Source organism: Paramisgurnus dabryanus, chromosome 18 (assembly GCF_030506205.2).
Source record: "Paramisgurnus dabryanus chromosome 18, PD_genome_1.1, whole genome shotgun sequence".
Lineage (NCBI taxonomy): Eukaryota > Metazoa > Chordata > Actinopteri > Cypriniformes > Cobitidae > Paramisgurnus > Paramisgurnus dabryanus.
Window position 1 is genome coordinate 11,296,594 of NC_133354.1, and position 12,177 is coordinate 11,308,770.

Sequence of the window (12,177 nt, forward strand, 5' to 3'; positions counted from 1 at the left end):
TTGTAGTCACGTGTGTAGTTACGGAGCTGTGTCTTTATTAGCAATTTATTCATAAAGACAATGCTTCGCTGAATCAATAATATAAATATATACATTTTCTCATATTTAGAATGCATAAGCTAGTAATACACAGTTTACAGCATTTCGGCCACTAGGGGATGTAGCTCAGTGGTAGAGCGCATGCTTTGCATGTATGAGGCCCCGGGTTCAATCCCCGGCATCTCCACTTTTCTTCTCTTAAGTTCTTTTTTCGTTTAAGTCTACGGATGTTACTATCAACGGATGTCTTTTAAACATATAGCATAAAAAGATGTTAAAGACCAGTTACAACCAAATATGCAACTTTATTTAGTGAGTGTTTGTGCAATTCTCTTTTTAACCACATGAGGTCCAACATTGATAAGACTATTACATTTCAAACAGCTCATTACAAGAAGTTCAGGATTTGAGGATAAAATAAAGTATAAAATAGCTGAACAGACACTTATCACCTCACTGACACAAGAGTAATATCAACCAAAACTTGCACTAGAAACTGTATTGTCAGGAAAATTCAAGATTCAAAAGTGATTTGCATGTTGAACTGTGATGTTGTGCAAAACATATATTTTTTTGTTTGCTTCTGTCTTCATCTTGCATCTGCCAGCAAAGGCTACAAACAGATTTAAAAGAAACATTTTAACCATTTTTCTGCTCAGAAAAAGTTTTAATTTAATTGTTATCTTAGGTAATTTTAAGCAAAAACTGCAATACAACACTTTGTATATTATTATTATTATTTTTATTATTAACATAGTATTATTATTATCAATATAGTAGTAGTACTAGAAGTAGTACTAATTATTATTATAAAATAAATATTTACAATTATAAAAAATAACACATACCCTGTCACTCTCTTGCTCAAACTCTGTATTGTTCCATTCCTTACTGAACAGAATTTTCAACACCACCAACCCAAACATAGCAACCAAAATACCTAATGAGTTTGCAAACAGAGCTTCAGCAGGCAACGCATTATATGGTTCGGTATTGCTCCCATTTCCCCCAACTCTGTGAAAACACAATAGATACAATAGTGCATTGAATAGTTAAACAAATCTGCCATCAATATACACTAGAGATAATCTGACATTAAATAATAAATATATTTCAAAGGTTCAGGCAGTATTGGGACTAGATAAACAAATAGCTATGTCACTCACAAAGTTAGGAGTAGTTTCTCATTGATCCCTGACAGGCTGGAGATAAGACCCAGGATAAAAATAGCCATGCCCATCCAGACATGAATAGGTTTCAAAAAGCTTTTAAATGCCAAAGGAGTCCAGGGCAATAAAAATGCACCCAAACCAACAGACCACTGAGAAAATGATGAGAAAACAAAGATACAGTGAACGTCATGCATATTGTACATTTGATGCAGTACTGATAAAGCTTTACCAAGCATGGAGCAGTGAAAATATTTTAGTATATCAACCATAAAATTGAGACACTGAATGTGTTGTACCTGTAAAGTGAACAGGGCCACTGTTACGATCCCAGTCCAGCTGTGTAGGGAATACAGGTGAGGGATGTTGTTGGCACTGTGAAAATCAAAAGCAGCGCTCACGCCTAACAAACAGAGCACAACTGCAACCAGCAGCAGCCCTGCATGAGCCACTTTGCGCCACCATTTGCTCCAGGGGAGAGGAACCCGGTACAGGAGTACAGCTAAGAGACAGAAACAAGACAGGACAGACAATGAATTTGAATAAATGAGGTTGAATATAACTGTGTTATATGGAAATGCCTGATAATCATGTTTCTTTAACATGTACTGTATCACTATACCAATACTATATAAGTATCTCTACCTCAGTTGGTAGAGCATTGTGTCAGCAGGAAAAATGTCATGGCTTTAATACGGTATAAAAATTCAGTTTCAGTTGCTTTGGATTGCATCTGGTAAATGCATAAATGTAATGCAATGCAGTGTGCCATGGTAAAGAAGTCTATTATTATAAAGAAACTATTATTTGTACATGTTCAATCCCTTATCCTGTCAAAATATCATAAAAGTAAAAAAAAGCTATTTCACTATAGAGCTTCTATTACTCACTATTCATACTGCATATTGATTACTGGCCACAGCTTAACTGTCCATTAGCTGTTTGTACTAAACTAAATCCAACAACACATTGTACTGATGTCATTTAGTTCTCAGTTTTTTTCTCAGTCATATTTGATAGGAAGAGACAGTAAATCCCTCACCGTTTCCATACAGTACCACCAGACTTGTCACCATCAGCACAGGGTGCCAGTTAAATTGCAGAAAAGAGCCATCCCAGGCAAAACCTCCTCTCCAGGTCCCACTCCATAGACACACAAACATCACACACAAAAACCCTAGACACATACTAAGTATGTAGAGCACATTGAAGGATACTCGCAAATGCATCTGTTTGTGTAACAGAGAGAGATGTGTGTAGTTATTTACATAAGAAATAAAAGAATAATTGCACATTCATAATACATTTATATTTAAATTCTATATATTTTAAGTTAAAATTAACTGTACCGGTACATTCAAATTAAACCACTAGCAAATATGAAAAATGATCTTACCATGTTTTTCAGATTGCAGTCATTCAGTAAATGTGACTGATCTGTCTCTCAGTCTCTCTTATGTGTCTGACCCTGAATTTTTAAAAGATGTTATGCAAGTCATGGTCATGCATGCTCTTAACTCAGTCTGAAATCTTAAAAGAGAGACCTAGTTGTTTTCTGACATCATTAGTTTTGTATACGTGTCTATACTACATTTACTAAAAGTAAACGTGCTCCAAAATGTACTTTATAGTGTAAAAATGTTGTTAGACTGAACCTTTGATGTTTTTAATTTTTTTTTTATTAATGCTTTAAAACATTTAACAATACACAAAACATACAGAATATACACACAAACCTCTACAGGAATGAAAAATTAACAAATTATATATGTAAAGTTTCACAAATAAAATACAATAACACGATAACCGAAAGATGAATTAGTACAATAAAAATAAATAAATAAATATAAAAATAAAAAAAAATAAAAAAATTAACAGGTTAACATAGGAAAACATTATGAATCAGTGGTAATACAGAAAAAGTCATCATAATATTTCATTTTTCTTGTTTTTTAACAAATTTAAGGGATTTTAGAAAAGTTTCAATTTCGATTAAGAAATGTGGAAAGTTAAGCTGCGATTTAGAGAATTTTTGTTTGTGAATAAAATATTTTCCAAATAAAATAAAAAAATTAACAATGTAAATAATTGGAATATTAGATGTGCCTTCATAGTAGCAAATTATTTCTTTTAACTGGAAGGACTTGGAAGAATAAAGGTGTTGAACCTTTGATGGTTCTTTGGGAAACTAAAATGATTATGACATCACCGTGAATAAGTTGCAGCTTTAAAGGTATAAAGTCAAATAAGGCTTTAATATGTGAAATTACATAATTTTTCTTTATTATGTTTTTTTACAAATCATTTCTCACATACTTGAAGGGGTTAATGTGTCTCAGTTCTTTGGGTAATTGCTACCATGCTTTGCAATGTAAAAATTATTTTGATTACCCCTTAAAAAATATGAAAATATAAGCACAGTTTCTCATGGAACATAACTTTTTTCTTTTCCTGTGATGTGTCATGCAGATGTAAGACTACTACAAAGATATTTATGTTTGGTTTGTAAAGCATGCTTATGATCAGAATGCCAAGTCAGTGTTACAAAACCATGCTAGAGAGACGAGATTCCACAGATGGCTTTTTAAAATGCCACTAAGAGGTAATACTCACTCACCTTTAACTAAATGGCATGTTTTCTCTACACTGGACACTAGACGTGAACTAAATGATTTAGGAGTTATCGGTCATTCGCTCACATTTGCAAAGAACAGACTTACAGTATCTGAAGAATGACAGTTTTCCTTTTAAATACCTAAAGGCTTTGATAATTTACTCCCATAGCAATGCTTTTTTTTAAATTGACATTTAAATGAAGACCAGCGGAAAAATATTTCAGGAGTCACACAGTGCAATTTCATGGTCACATAATGTCCCAGCTTATAAAAGTTTATGTAAAACACACATGAAATACACAGATCTTCATTGTTTAGATGTTGTTTACTGATTTCAATAATTAACAGATACAGATGCATTTACAGAAGAGATACAACTCTTATGAAAGAGGCATATGGTTTTAGTAGGCCTACATGATGTATTTCTAAGTTGAGAAAGAGACTAAGTTGCATTAAGACTAATTTGCGACTTATGTATTTTTGTTTTTACTCATTTAAATAGAATTAATACTCTTATAAAAAATATAGCATATGTTTTTGTAATGGATATTATGCCAATATGGTTGCAGTCTAGTTCACACATGCACATCTGTAAAGCATCTACATTATAGCATGAAAATAAATGGCTTTTCACACATATTTTTAGGTTGTACCACCTACAACCAAACTGTCGACAGAGCTCCAACCTATTCATTCAGATATCACTGTAAATTTACATCACTGTGTTTTTACAGTTTAGTTATGTAACACGTTTAGATGCTCTAAACATCTTTGTGATAGTTGGGTCAATGCTGAGTCATCTGTGATGGGTTTGTACTTCGTTCGACCACTGTAGCATGAAGTGGAGACAAGTATGACAGACAAAAGGACCTCATCGGTGATGGTCTGACCTCCATCTGTGAGAAAGATTGCCTTTCATTCTTTGACTTCATCCTGACTATTACTCAAGTGTGTGCTTTTATTATTTCCATGGGTTTCTCTTTGTTATTTGCCCTTACACTGCCCACGTTCCTCTCTGTTCTTTTCAAGTGACATTTGATTTTGAGCGTAAAGCAAAGGGTGCCTTTAAAACGATAGACCGCTCTTTAGTGACGTAATCAACATCAAAGTCTGGAAGGCAACAATCTGATCAAATACAATGTTCATCAATGTTCATTATTTAGAGCCATCTCTTTTTTTTTAAATGTGATTTATGTGATCGTTTTGGGTAAGACGTCAGTTGTATCAGAACCTTTTCAAACTTGAAAAGATCATCTGGTCGCAAAAAATCATTAATAGATGCAAATGTCAATGCACACTACATAATGTCACATGCTCTGAAAATCCAAAGAGAAAACGATAACAGCTTAACTATAAGTGTGCTACCATTGGCTAAGCAAAGACAGCAGATGTTCAATGTCCGTGGGTTTATATCAAATTACATTTTTGAGATATATTGGAAACAATTTAAATGGAAACTAATTAAATTATCAGGCAAGTTGCAAAAGTGTCTTATTGATTTTTATGCATGAAAGCTTCACAATTGACTTTATAAACAATGGTACTGTGCTTAACAAATTTATAAGACCACCTGTCTATTTGTCTTAAAGACAAATTGAAATGCTTTAACATGGACTCTTTACTTTTCACAGAGTTTTTGACGATTTACCATTTTGAACAGGAGAAAGGGATGTCAAATTGAATTCGCCTTTAATACCCAAATGTGAGATGCACATTCAACTTCTTTCAGAAATCTTAAGTGTAAAATTCAACCATTTAAACTTATTTTTTCTATTAAGGATGGCCACTGTACACTTTATGACTGCAAATAAAGGTTCTTTACGATGCCAGATGGTTCCTTAAAAAAAAACTCTTAAAGCAAAACACCACCTTTTCAATATTTTACTATTTTCTTACCTCAAATTAGGTGAATTAATACAACCCTATCTTTTTTCAATGCGTGCACTTAATCTTTGTACAGCGCATTGTGAATGTGTTAGCATTTAGCCTAGCCACAATTCATTCCTATGGCTCCAAACAGGGATGAATTTAAAAGCCACCAAACACTTCTATGTTTAACTATTTAAAGACTGTTACATGAGTAGTTACACGAGTTACACGAGTAAGGATGGTGGTGTTTTCCTTTAACTGGCGCAGCCTTGTGGGGTTGGGGTGGGGGGTGAAAAGGAACTGTACACCTTTAAATGAATATAAGTCTGGCATTTTTTTTGTTTGTCTAGAAACCTAATCTTGGTTTTGTTTTAAAGAAAACAGTTTACAGTTTTTCACATAAGTCCGGAGGTGAAAATATAATTTTTTTATAGTCATTTACATTTATTGTGATAAATACAAATTATGCAATAAAGTATATATTTTATACATAAAATTATCACAAAAAATAGGTTTGGATTACACCTTTAGTGGTTTTACCAACAACGGCCACTAGGTGTCAACGCTTTGCTGCATACTCTTGTTACAAGTTAATAAATTACTGTCACTGCATTATTATTACTGCTAAAATGTTTTGAAATACAAAAACTACATTCTTAGACCTTTCCAATGATATATAGTTCAATGTGATAGATTTAAAATTCACATGCAAAATACAGAAGTAATCTCAGGTCTCCCACTCACAGGACAGCGCCAGTTAAGGGCTCTAAAGAACCTTTCTGTTTCACAAAAGTTCTTGTGGTGATGAAGGTTCTTCAGATTTTAAAAAGATAAAAAGGAAATGGATCTTTAGGGAACATCTCCTTTCAATATCATTTTCAGAAGTCACATGCGTGCAGCAGCATGAGGGTAATTATTATTAGTAATAATTAAAAAAATGTGTAATTTTAAGTGAAATACAGTTTAAAGTGTATAGTCAAAATGTTAATAAAAATGTAAAAAGTAAAAATAAAGTTCATAGCAAGCTTTTCAGAGCTTAAGCAAACTACTGTAAAAGAATTCTTGCCATGCTGACAAAATGTTTTAGTAGCGGGAATGTGCTACCCAAATGTAACACATCTGTATTATCAGAAGTTTGTGTATGTTCTTACATAACAATGAAACAATGGCTTTAGAATTTAAAATGTCACAGATGAGCCAGTGACAGGTGAAGGTCTCCCTATGTTTGCTATTGTTTTTTTATCTTAACATAATGTTAAGGATTTACTGAGAGGAAAGATAGACCTCAATAACACATGTGTGATGGCAACAACAATGCAGGATTCAGCAACAGCCTTGCTTCATTCATCAGACACGACTTCAAATAAAACACATTCTGAATGAGACTTTACAAAAGAGATTGAAAGCAGCAAAAACACATGGATGTCAAAATCACACTAGACATGAGCATCCGCTCTGTGCTTACTTATCACACCTGCAGCGGCTTTGAGAGGTCTTAAGAGGCGGATATTACAAACACCACCAATTCTATCTTTCCAGTATCCGTAAAACCTTTTCATGCAAACCCAAAGCCCTCTTCAAATTAATGCAATCATACATTGCAGGAAACATGTCAGAAAAAGCCACCCAACAGTGTCCAATTCAGTGCAGGAGACAGATGAAACGTGCTATGAATCACTTAGATCCTCTGTAGAGAATACATCTTGTATAAGATGCCTCCAACTTGTCCTTCAACCCATATGATTGTTTTGGTTGTTTCTGTCCATTCCTCAAAATACGACCAAAAGATGCGTTTAATAAATTAACGCCTCTCTTGGTTGTCGCACCCGATTGTGTTATGCTCAAATGTTTTTGTTTATGTTTCAATGGCTGCGTCCGAAATCTAAAGCAGCTTACTTGCCCCCTGCTCCGGGAAACGCATTCAGACAGACTTTATAGGCAACTTAATGGAATTTAGTTTGGAATACAAACAAAGAGCACCTTTGTGATAACTAATCACATATTTGAAAACTACAATACTAATTTCTCGCTAGAAATGCAATCAAAAGGTGTAAAAAGTGGAAATAAAACTTTATGTATACTAAATATGTGTTTCAGCCGTTTCTTGGTCGCCATTTAGTTTTATTGAACTCAACCAGGCTCAACCAATCACATTCTCTGTGCATCCCCACCCATAGAATTGTGGGACAAGATAAAAAAGGTATCTCAGAAGTCAGGAAGAAAACCAAACATTGGATTCGGACTTGCCTTTATGCCTTCCTGCCTTGGAGATTGAGATGTTTCTGTTCGTTGCATTCATATAAAGTGAACGCAAATTGTTGTAATTATACCGTTGTTTTTGGTAAATTTATGCAATAAATGCATGTGACTGTACTTTTACTCACATGTTGCGTTTTATATGGTTAAGAACTGGTTGGGTTTATGATAAGGGGGTTAGATGCACCAAAATATATTTAAAACTATTAATGTTTTTAAAACTATTTCTACATTTACAAATGCAGAAAATGAAATGCGTCTAATCGAACAAATAATGCAAATTTTTTTTAAACGTAACCACAGGTTGTATAAGCTGCTGGCCGCTACAGGGCACTAATCGCTTACACGTAACTCGACTTCATATATGGTGCTTGCACAAACAAATTAAATCAATATATTTTTCAGTATATTTAATGCCATATATACAAACAACAGTTTTACATCATAGATGTAGGCTACAGAGAAATGGTACAAGCAAAGCAAAGGATCAAAACATATAGCTTCAGTATAGTATAAACAATTACTACAGAAATCAATGGCCGTCAACAGTGTACATCTGTAACACAATAAAGAAATTTTTAGAGTAAATGATAACAGAACATTTAATTTGGGGTGAACTGTCCCTTTAAGTAATGACATCACTATGGCTGTCACTTTCTATATCCTTATTGTAGCTGTGATGTCTTCACACCTTAAGATAGCCTTTTGGATATCTGACCATGTGCAATGTCAAGAAAAAGTGTACAATAACCAGGATTGATTTTATTGTAAAATGTATCTACATGTATATTGCTCTAGTTCACAAGACAAAGCATATGCTTAAAAAACCATAAGGACCAAAATTATATTATATATGAAATCAAATGTAAACTCTTTTTGCTATGTTTTCAGCTTTGACACTTAAATTTTGCATTTTAATTATTTGTATTTTTAAGCTAGCACACTCTTTCCTAATTTCTATTTCATATGAATCAATAGAAGCTTGATAAGGTGGAAGAAGAATGCAGCTGAACAAATAATTACTTCAATTTCAATAATCACACAATTTACTTTATCTGTATTGTGCTGTTTTCACTGTCCTCAAAACGGGCTGATGTCTTCCTTTCTTGTTTTGTAAAAATCCTTCCTTTAGAAATACGTATCGAGTTCTGATTGTGTAGTTTGTTTAGTGTGTTGTGATTGGATAGCAGCTTAGCTTGCCGTTAGCTTAGCTGGTGACTGACGTATTCCTGTGGGCGGAGTTTAGTCAAAAAACTATTCTGCTGAAGTCATTAAAGCAGGAAGTAGATGGCTGTAGTCCAACCGGCTGTTCGCTGTAGGCTTTGAAAGGAAAATATATCGCCTGGCAGTGAACTTTGAGCTTTATCATTTTACAGGTATGATTTATGCTATTATAGCAACATTACACACTGTTTACACTTGGCATTAACATGCGTTTTCGTTGATCGGATCACAAGTGGAAGAGTTTGTCGAAAACCCTTTCGATCGGATTTCTTTTGTAGTGTAAACGCACATGTGGTTGAATGTGTTCGTACAGCCACAGGAGACCGTCTTCTCTCCGCTTATTTATCTAATCTGAGCTGAACACAGTGTTTTACGTCTTTTCTGACTTCTGGTGCAAACACACAGTGTACAGCGCTATCTTCAGGCTTTCATTGATAAAACTAAAGCGGCTGATCTCCGCGTAGTTTCATTTTGCAAGAGTGTGAAAATTGCGCAATCTTATTTCATCAATTGCGCATAAATATCAGAGGAAGCTCTTACATATACAAGTACAAAACACTGTGCAGCATGTTTACTTAAAACACAAGCAGCGGTCTCTGACATAATATTAGTTCGCATCCATATAAACTCGTCATTACTCCCGCTCAGCAAAGAGACTCGCCCACAGACCACCCCCTCAAGAAATCAGGACAGAAGCGGTCAAAAGTGGACAAAAGAGACAGATTTAATACCAGGTGTAAAGTTATGTGTCTCTCTCATCCACTTGTGATCCGATCAACCAAAACATATCTTAATACCAAGTGTAAACAGCCCCTAACTAGAGTTTAAAAAAATGGGATCAGAATTAACCTTTAATGACCTTAAAAAAATAATCACAAAACTGTATGTAAGTAGCAAAAGTAAAAACGGACTAATTGGATGACTGACTGTCATGTACATCAAACAACATAGGCTATGTACGTGCTTTCAGTGGATACTACAGAAAATATCCTCTGAGAGAGAAGTTTGTGGAAACAGATGTCAAAGCTAGCCAACATGTTAAGGAATATTCTCCCATCTGCTCCATGGCTGAGGATATATTCTCATCAAAAAATGAACAGGCAAGTTTCAACCATCTGTCTGATACACCAGATTACAAGATATTTTCATCAGCACAAAACAAGCAGAAATTCAAGTGAACGAGTTCTTGGAAAACCGGATCCAATGCCAATAATGATGTTGTTGTCCATATGGATAACATATTAAGAACGGAACTTGTCAGAGAAGAACACATTTTCAGAAATAAACCACAGAAAAACACATCTGGATCAGAAGATGGTGGCCACACTGAGATGTTAAAGGGATACTTCACCCAAAAATGAAAAAATGCTGTTTATTTTCTCACCCTAAGGCCATCCGATATGTTGGTGACATTTTTTCTTCAACAGAACAATAAAGAAGATATTTAGCAAAAAACGCAGCTCTGTGATTCATATAATGCACATAAATGGTTTCCGCCACTTTGAAAGTTCAAAGTCTTTTCATTGTGAGCTGGATCATGCAGCCAGGAACCAATGACACAACAAAGACACAAAAAATACCCAGCACACATGCTGTTGACAGCAGATAATGTCAAAGCAATAAATTGAGTAAAACACCTCAACAGAAGAATATCATACAAATGACAGATACCAGCTCAAAAAATAAAGGGCCAAAAATATTTTTGAGGCTGAAATGTAATAATGTAATATAGCTGTCAGTCATTTAAATGTCTAAGAATAAGATGGAAAATGTAAGTCATTGTGAAACTAAATGATTGACACTATATAATAAAAGAATTGTGTGTTTCCAATAACAGAGCTTTTAGAAAGCGCAACAAATATTATGTTGTTCCTAGTATAAACCTGGTCACCTCCAGAGAATATGTAAATACTGTCACACTTACAAAACAAGAGGTGCGAATTACAATAAAGCTACATGAAACAGACTTTACAGCTGAACTGAAGAGAACATTCCCTGGAACTGAAAGAAAAGAGAGAAAGACATATTAGAGAGCAAAGATAGCAAGAAACTCATTACCCTACGAAAGGTGGTCAATAAGTCGGATTAGTAGTAATGATATTAAATTAAAAAGGGCAAAAACTGCATCAGATGATGAATAAAATGAGCTAGAGCAGGGGTCTCCAACTTTTTGTGAGCAAGGGCTACCACAATAGATAAAACAATCTGGAGGTCTACTCATAGTCTAAATATATATTTACATATTTACTTATACAGCTGTATACACAATACATGAAAATCTGTACATAAGTTCCCACATGTATATTTTCCCTCACTTATTTAATGTTTGTAAAGCTCCTGAAAAAAAATAAATAAAAAGTTGCAGTGTGTAACTTTTAAAAGGATCTCTTGACAGAAATGTGATGTAATATACATAACTATGTTATCTAAGGTGTATAAAGACCCTACATAATGAACTGTATTGTTTTTATTACATTAGAATGAGACGTTTTATCTATATACAAAGAGGGTCCCCTTACATGCAAATCACCATTTTGTGCTGCCATGTTTCTAGCGAAGCCCTTAACAGACAAACCTTGGCAGCCATGTGTCTCCGATGAAAACATCTTTGTCCTGTGGCGGTTACAGTTGCGTCTCTATTCATTTCAAAAGAGAGCGCTAAGCCATAAACCGAGTCGTTGGTTGCAGTTCGCAACCTCACCACTAGATGCCGCGAAAATGTACACACTGCACCTTTAAACATTTCTACTTTATTTTAAAAGTTGATGTGTTTTATCATTATTTAAAATGTTAACATATATAAAAAGCCAAGCTAATATTAAAAATATGTAATAAATAAATATAAAAATTGAGGGTATTAATAGACTGCAACACAAATAAAACACAACAAATGAACCAGAAACAAAAGACACTTTCTGAAAAAGCTGTCCATTGACCATACACAGGACTGTAGCCTACAGACAGCTTTCGAAAATAAGACGAGAGTGCATCAAACTTTGAGTCAT

The 12,177-nt window shown here is 34.3% G+C and overlaps 1 protein-coding gene and 1 non-coding gene across 3 annotated transcripts; one reads left to right on the top strand and one right to left on the bottom strand.

The window, feature by feature from the left end:
- Window positions 1-154: 154 nt before the first annotated feature.
- trnaa-ugc (transfer RNA alanine (anticodon UGC)) lies at window positions 155-226 on the top strand. Its single transcript has one exon. It is a non-coding gene; the product is annotated as a tRNA-Ala (tRNA).
- A 98-nt stretch (window positions 227-324) lies between these two features.
- Window positions 325-2,666, bottom strand: LOC135721843 (lysosomal membrane ascorbate-dependent ferrireductase CYB561A3). Of its 2 annotated transcripts, none has more exons than XM_065244285.1 (6): window positions 2,605-2,666; window positions 2,251-2,437; window positions 1,508-1,710; window positions 1,206-1,360; window positions 888-1,053; window positions 325-652 (listed from the first exon to the last, which is right to left on the bottom strand). In XM_065244285.1, the coding sequence occupies exons 1-6, from the start codon at window positions 2,605-2,607 to the stop codon at window positions 629-631; spliced, it is 738 nt and encodes a 245-aa protein (XP_065100357.1). In that variant the 5' UTR covers window positions 2,608-2,666; the 3' UTR covers window positions 325-628. The 2 variants fall into 2 exon arrangements, with proteins under 2 accessions (XP_065100357.1, XP_065100358.1); XM_065244286.1 differs by having other exon boundaries at window positions 2,251-2,385; window positions 2,605-2,659.
- Window positions 2,667-12,177: the final 9,511 nt, after the last annotated feature.

What these genes read in the sequence shown, in the direction of transcription:
- LOC135721843 (XM_065244285.1), bottom strand. An exon ending in GGTGGTACTGTATGGAAACG is followed by an intron (nt 1,711 to 2,250) that starts GTGAGGGATTTA and finishes TCTGTCTCTTAG; the next exon opens with CTGTACTCCTGTACCGGGTT. An exon ending in GAGAAACTACTCCTAACTTT is followed by an intron (nt 1,054 to 1,205) that starts GTGAGTGACATA and finishes GTGTTTTCACAG; the next exon opens with AGTTGGGGGAAATGGGAGCA.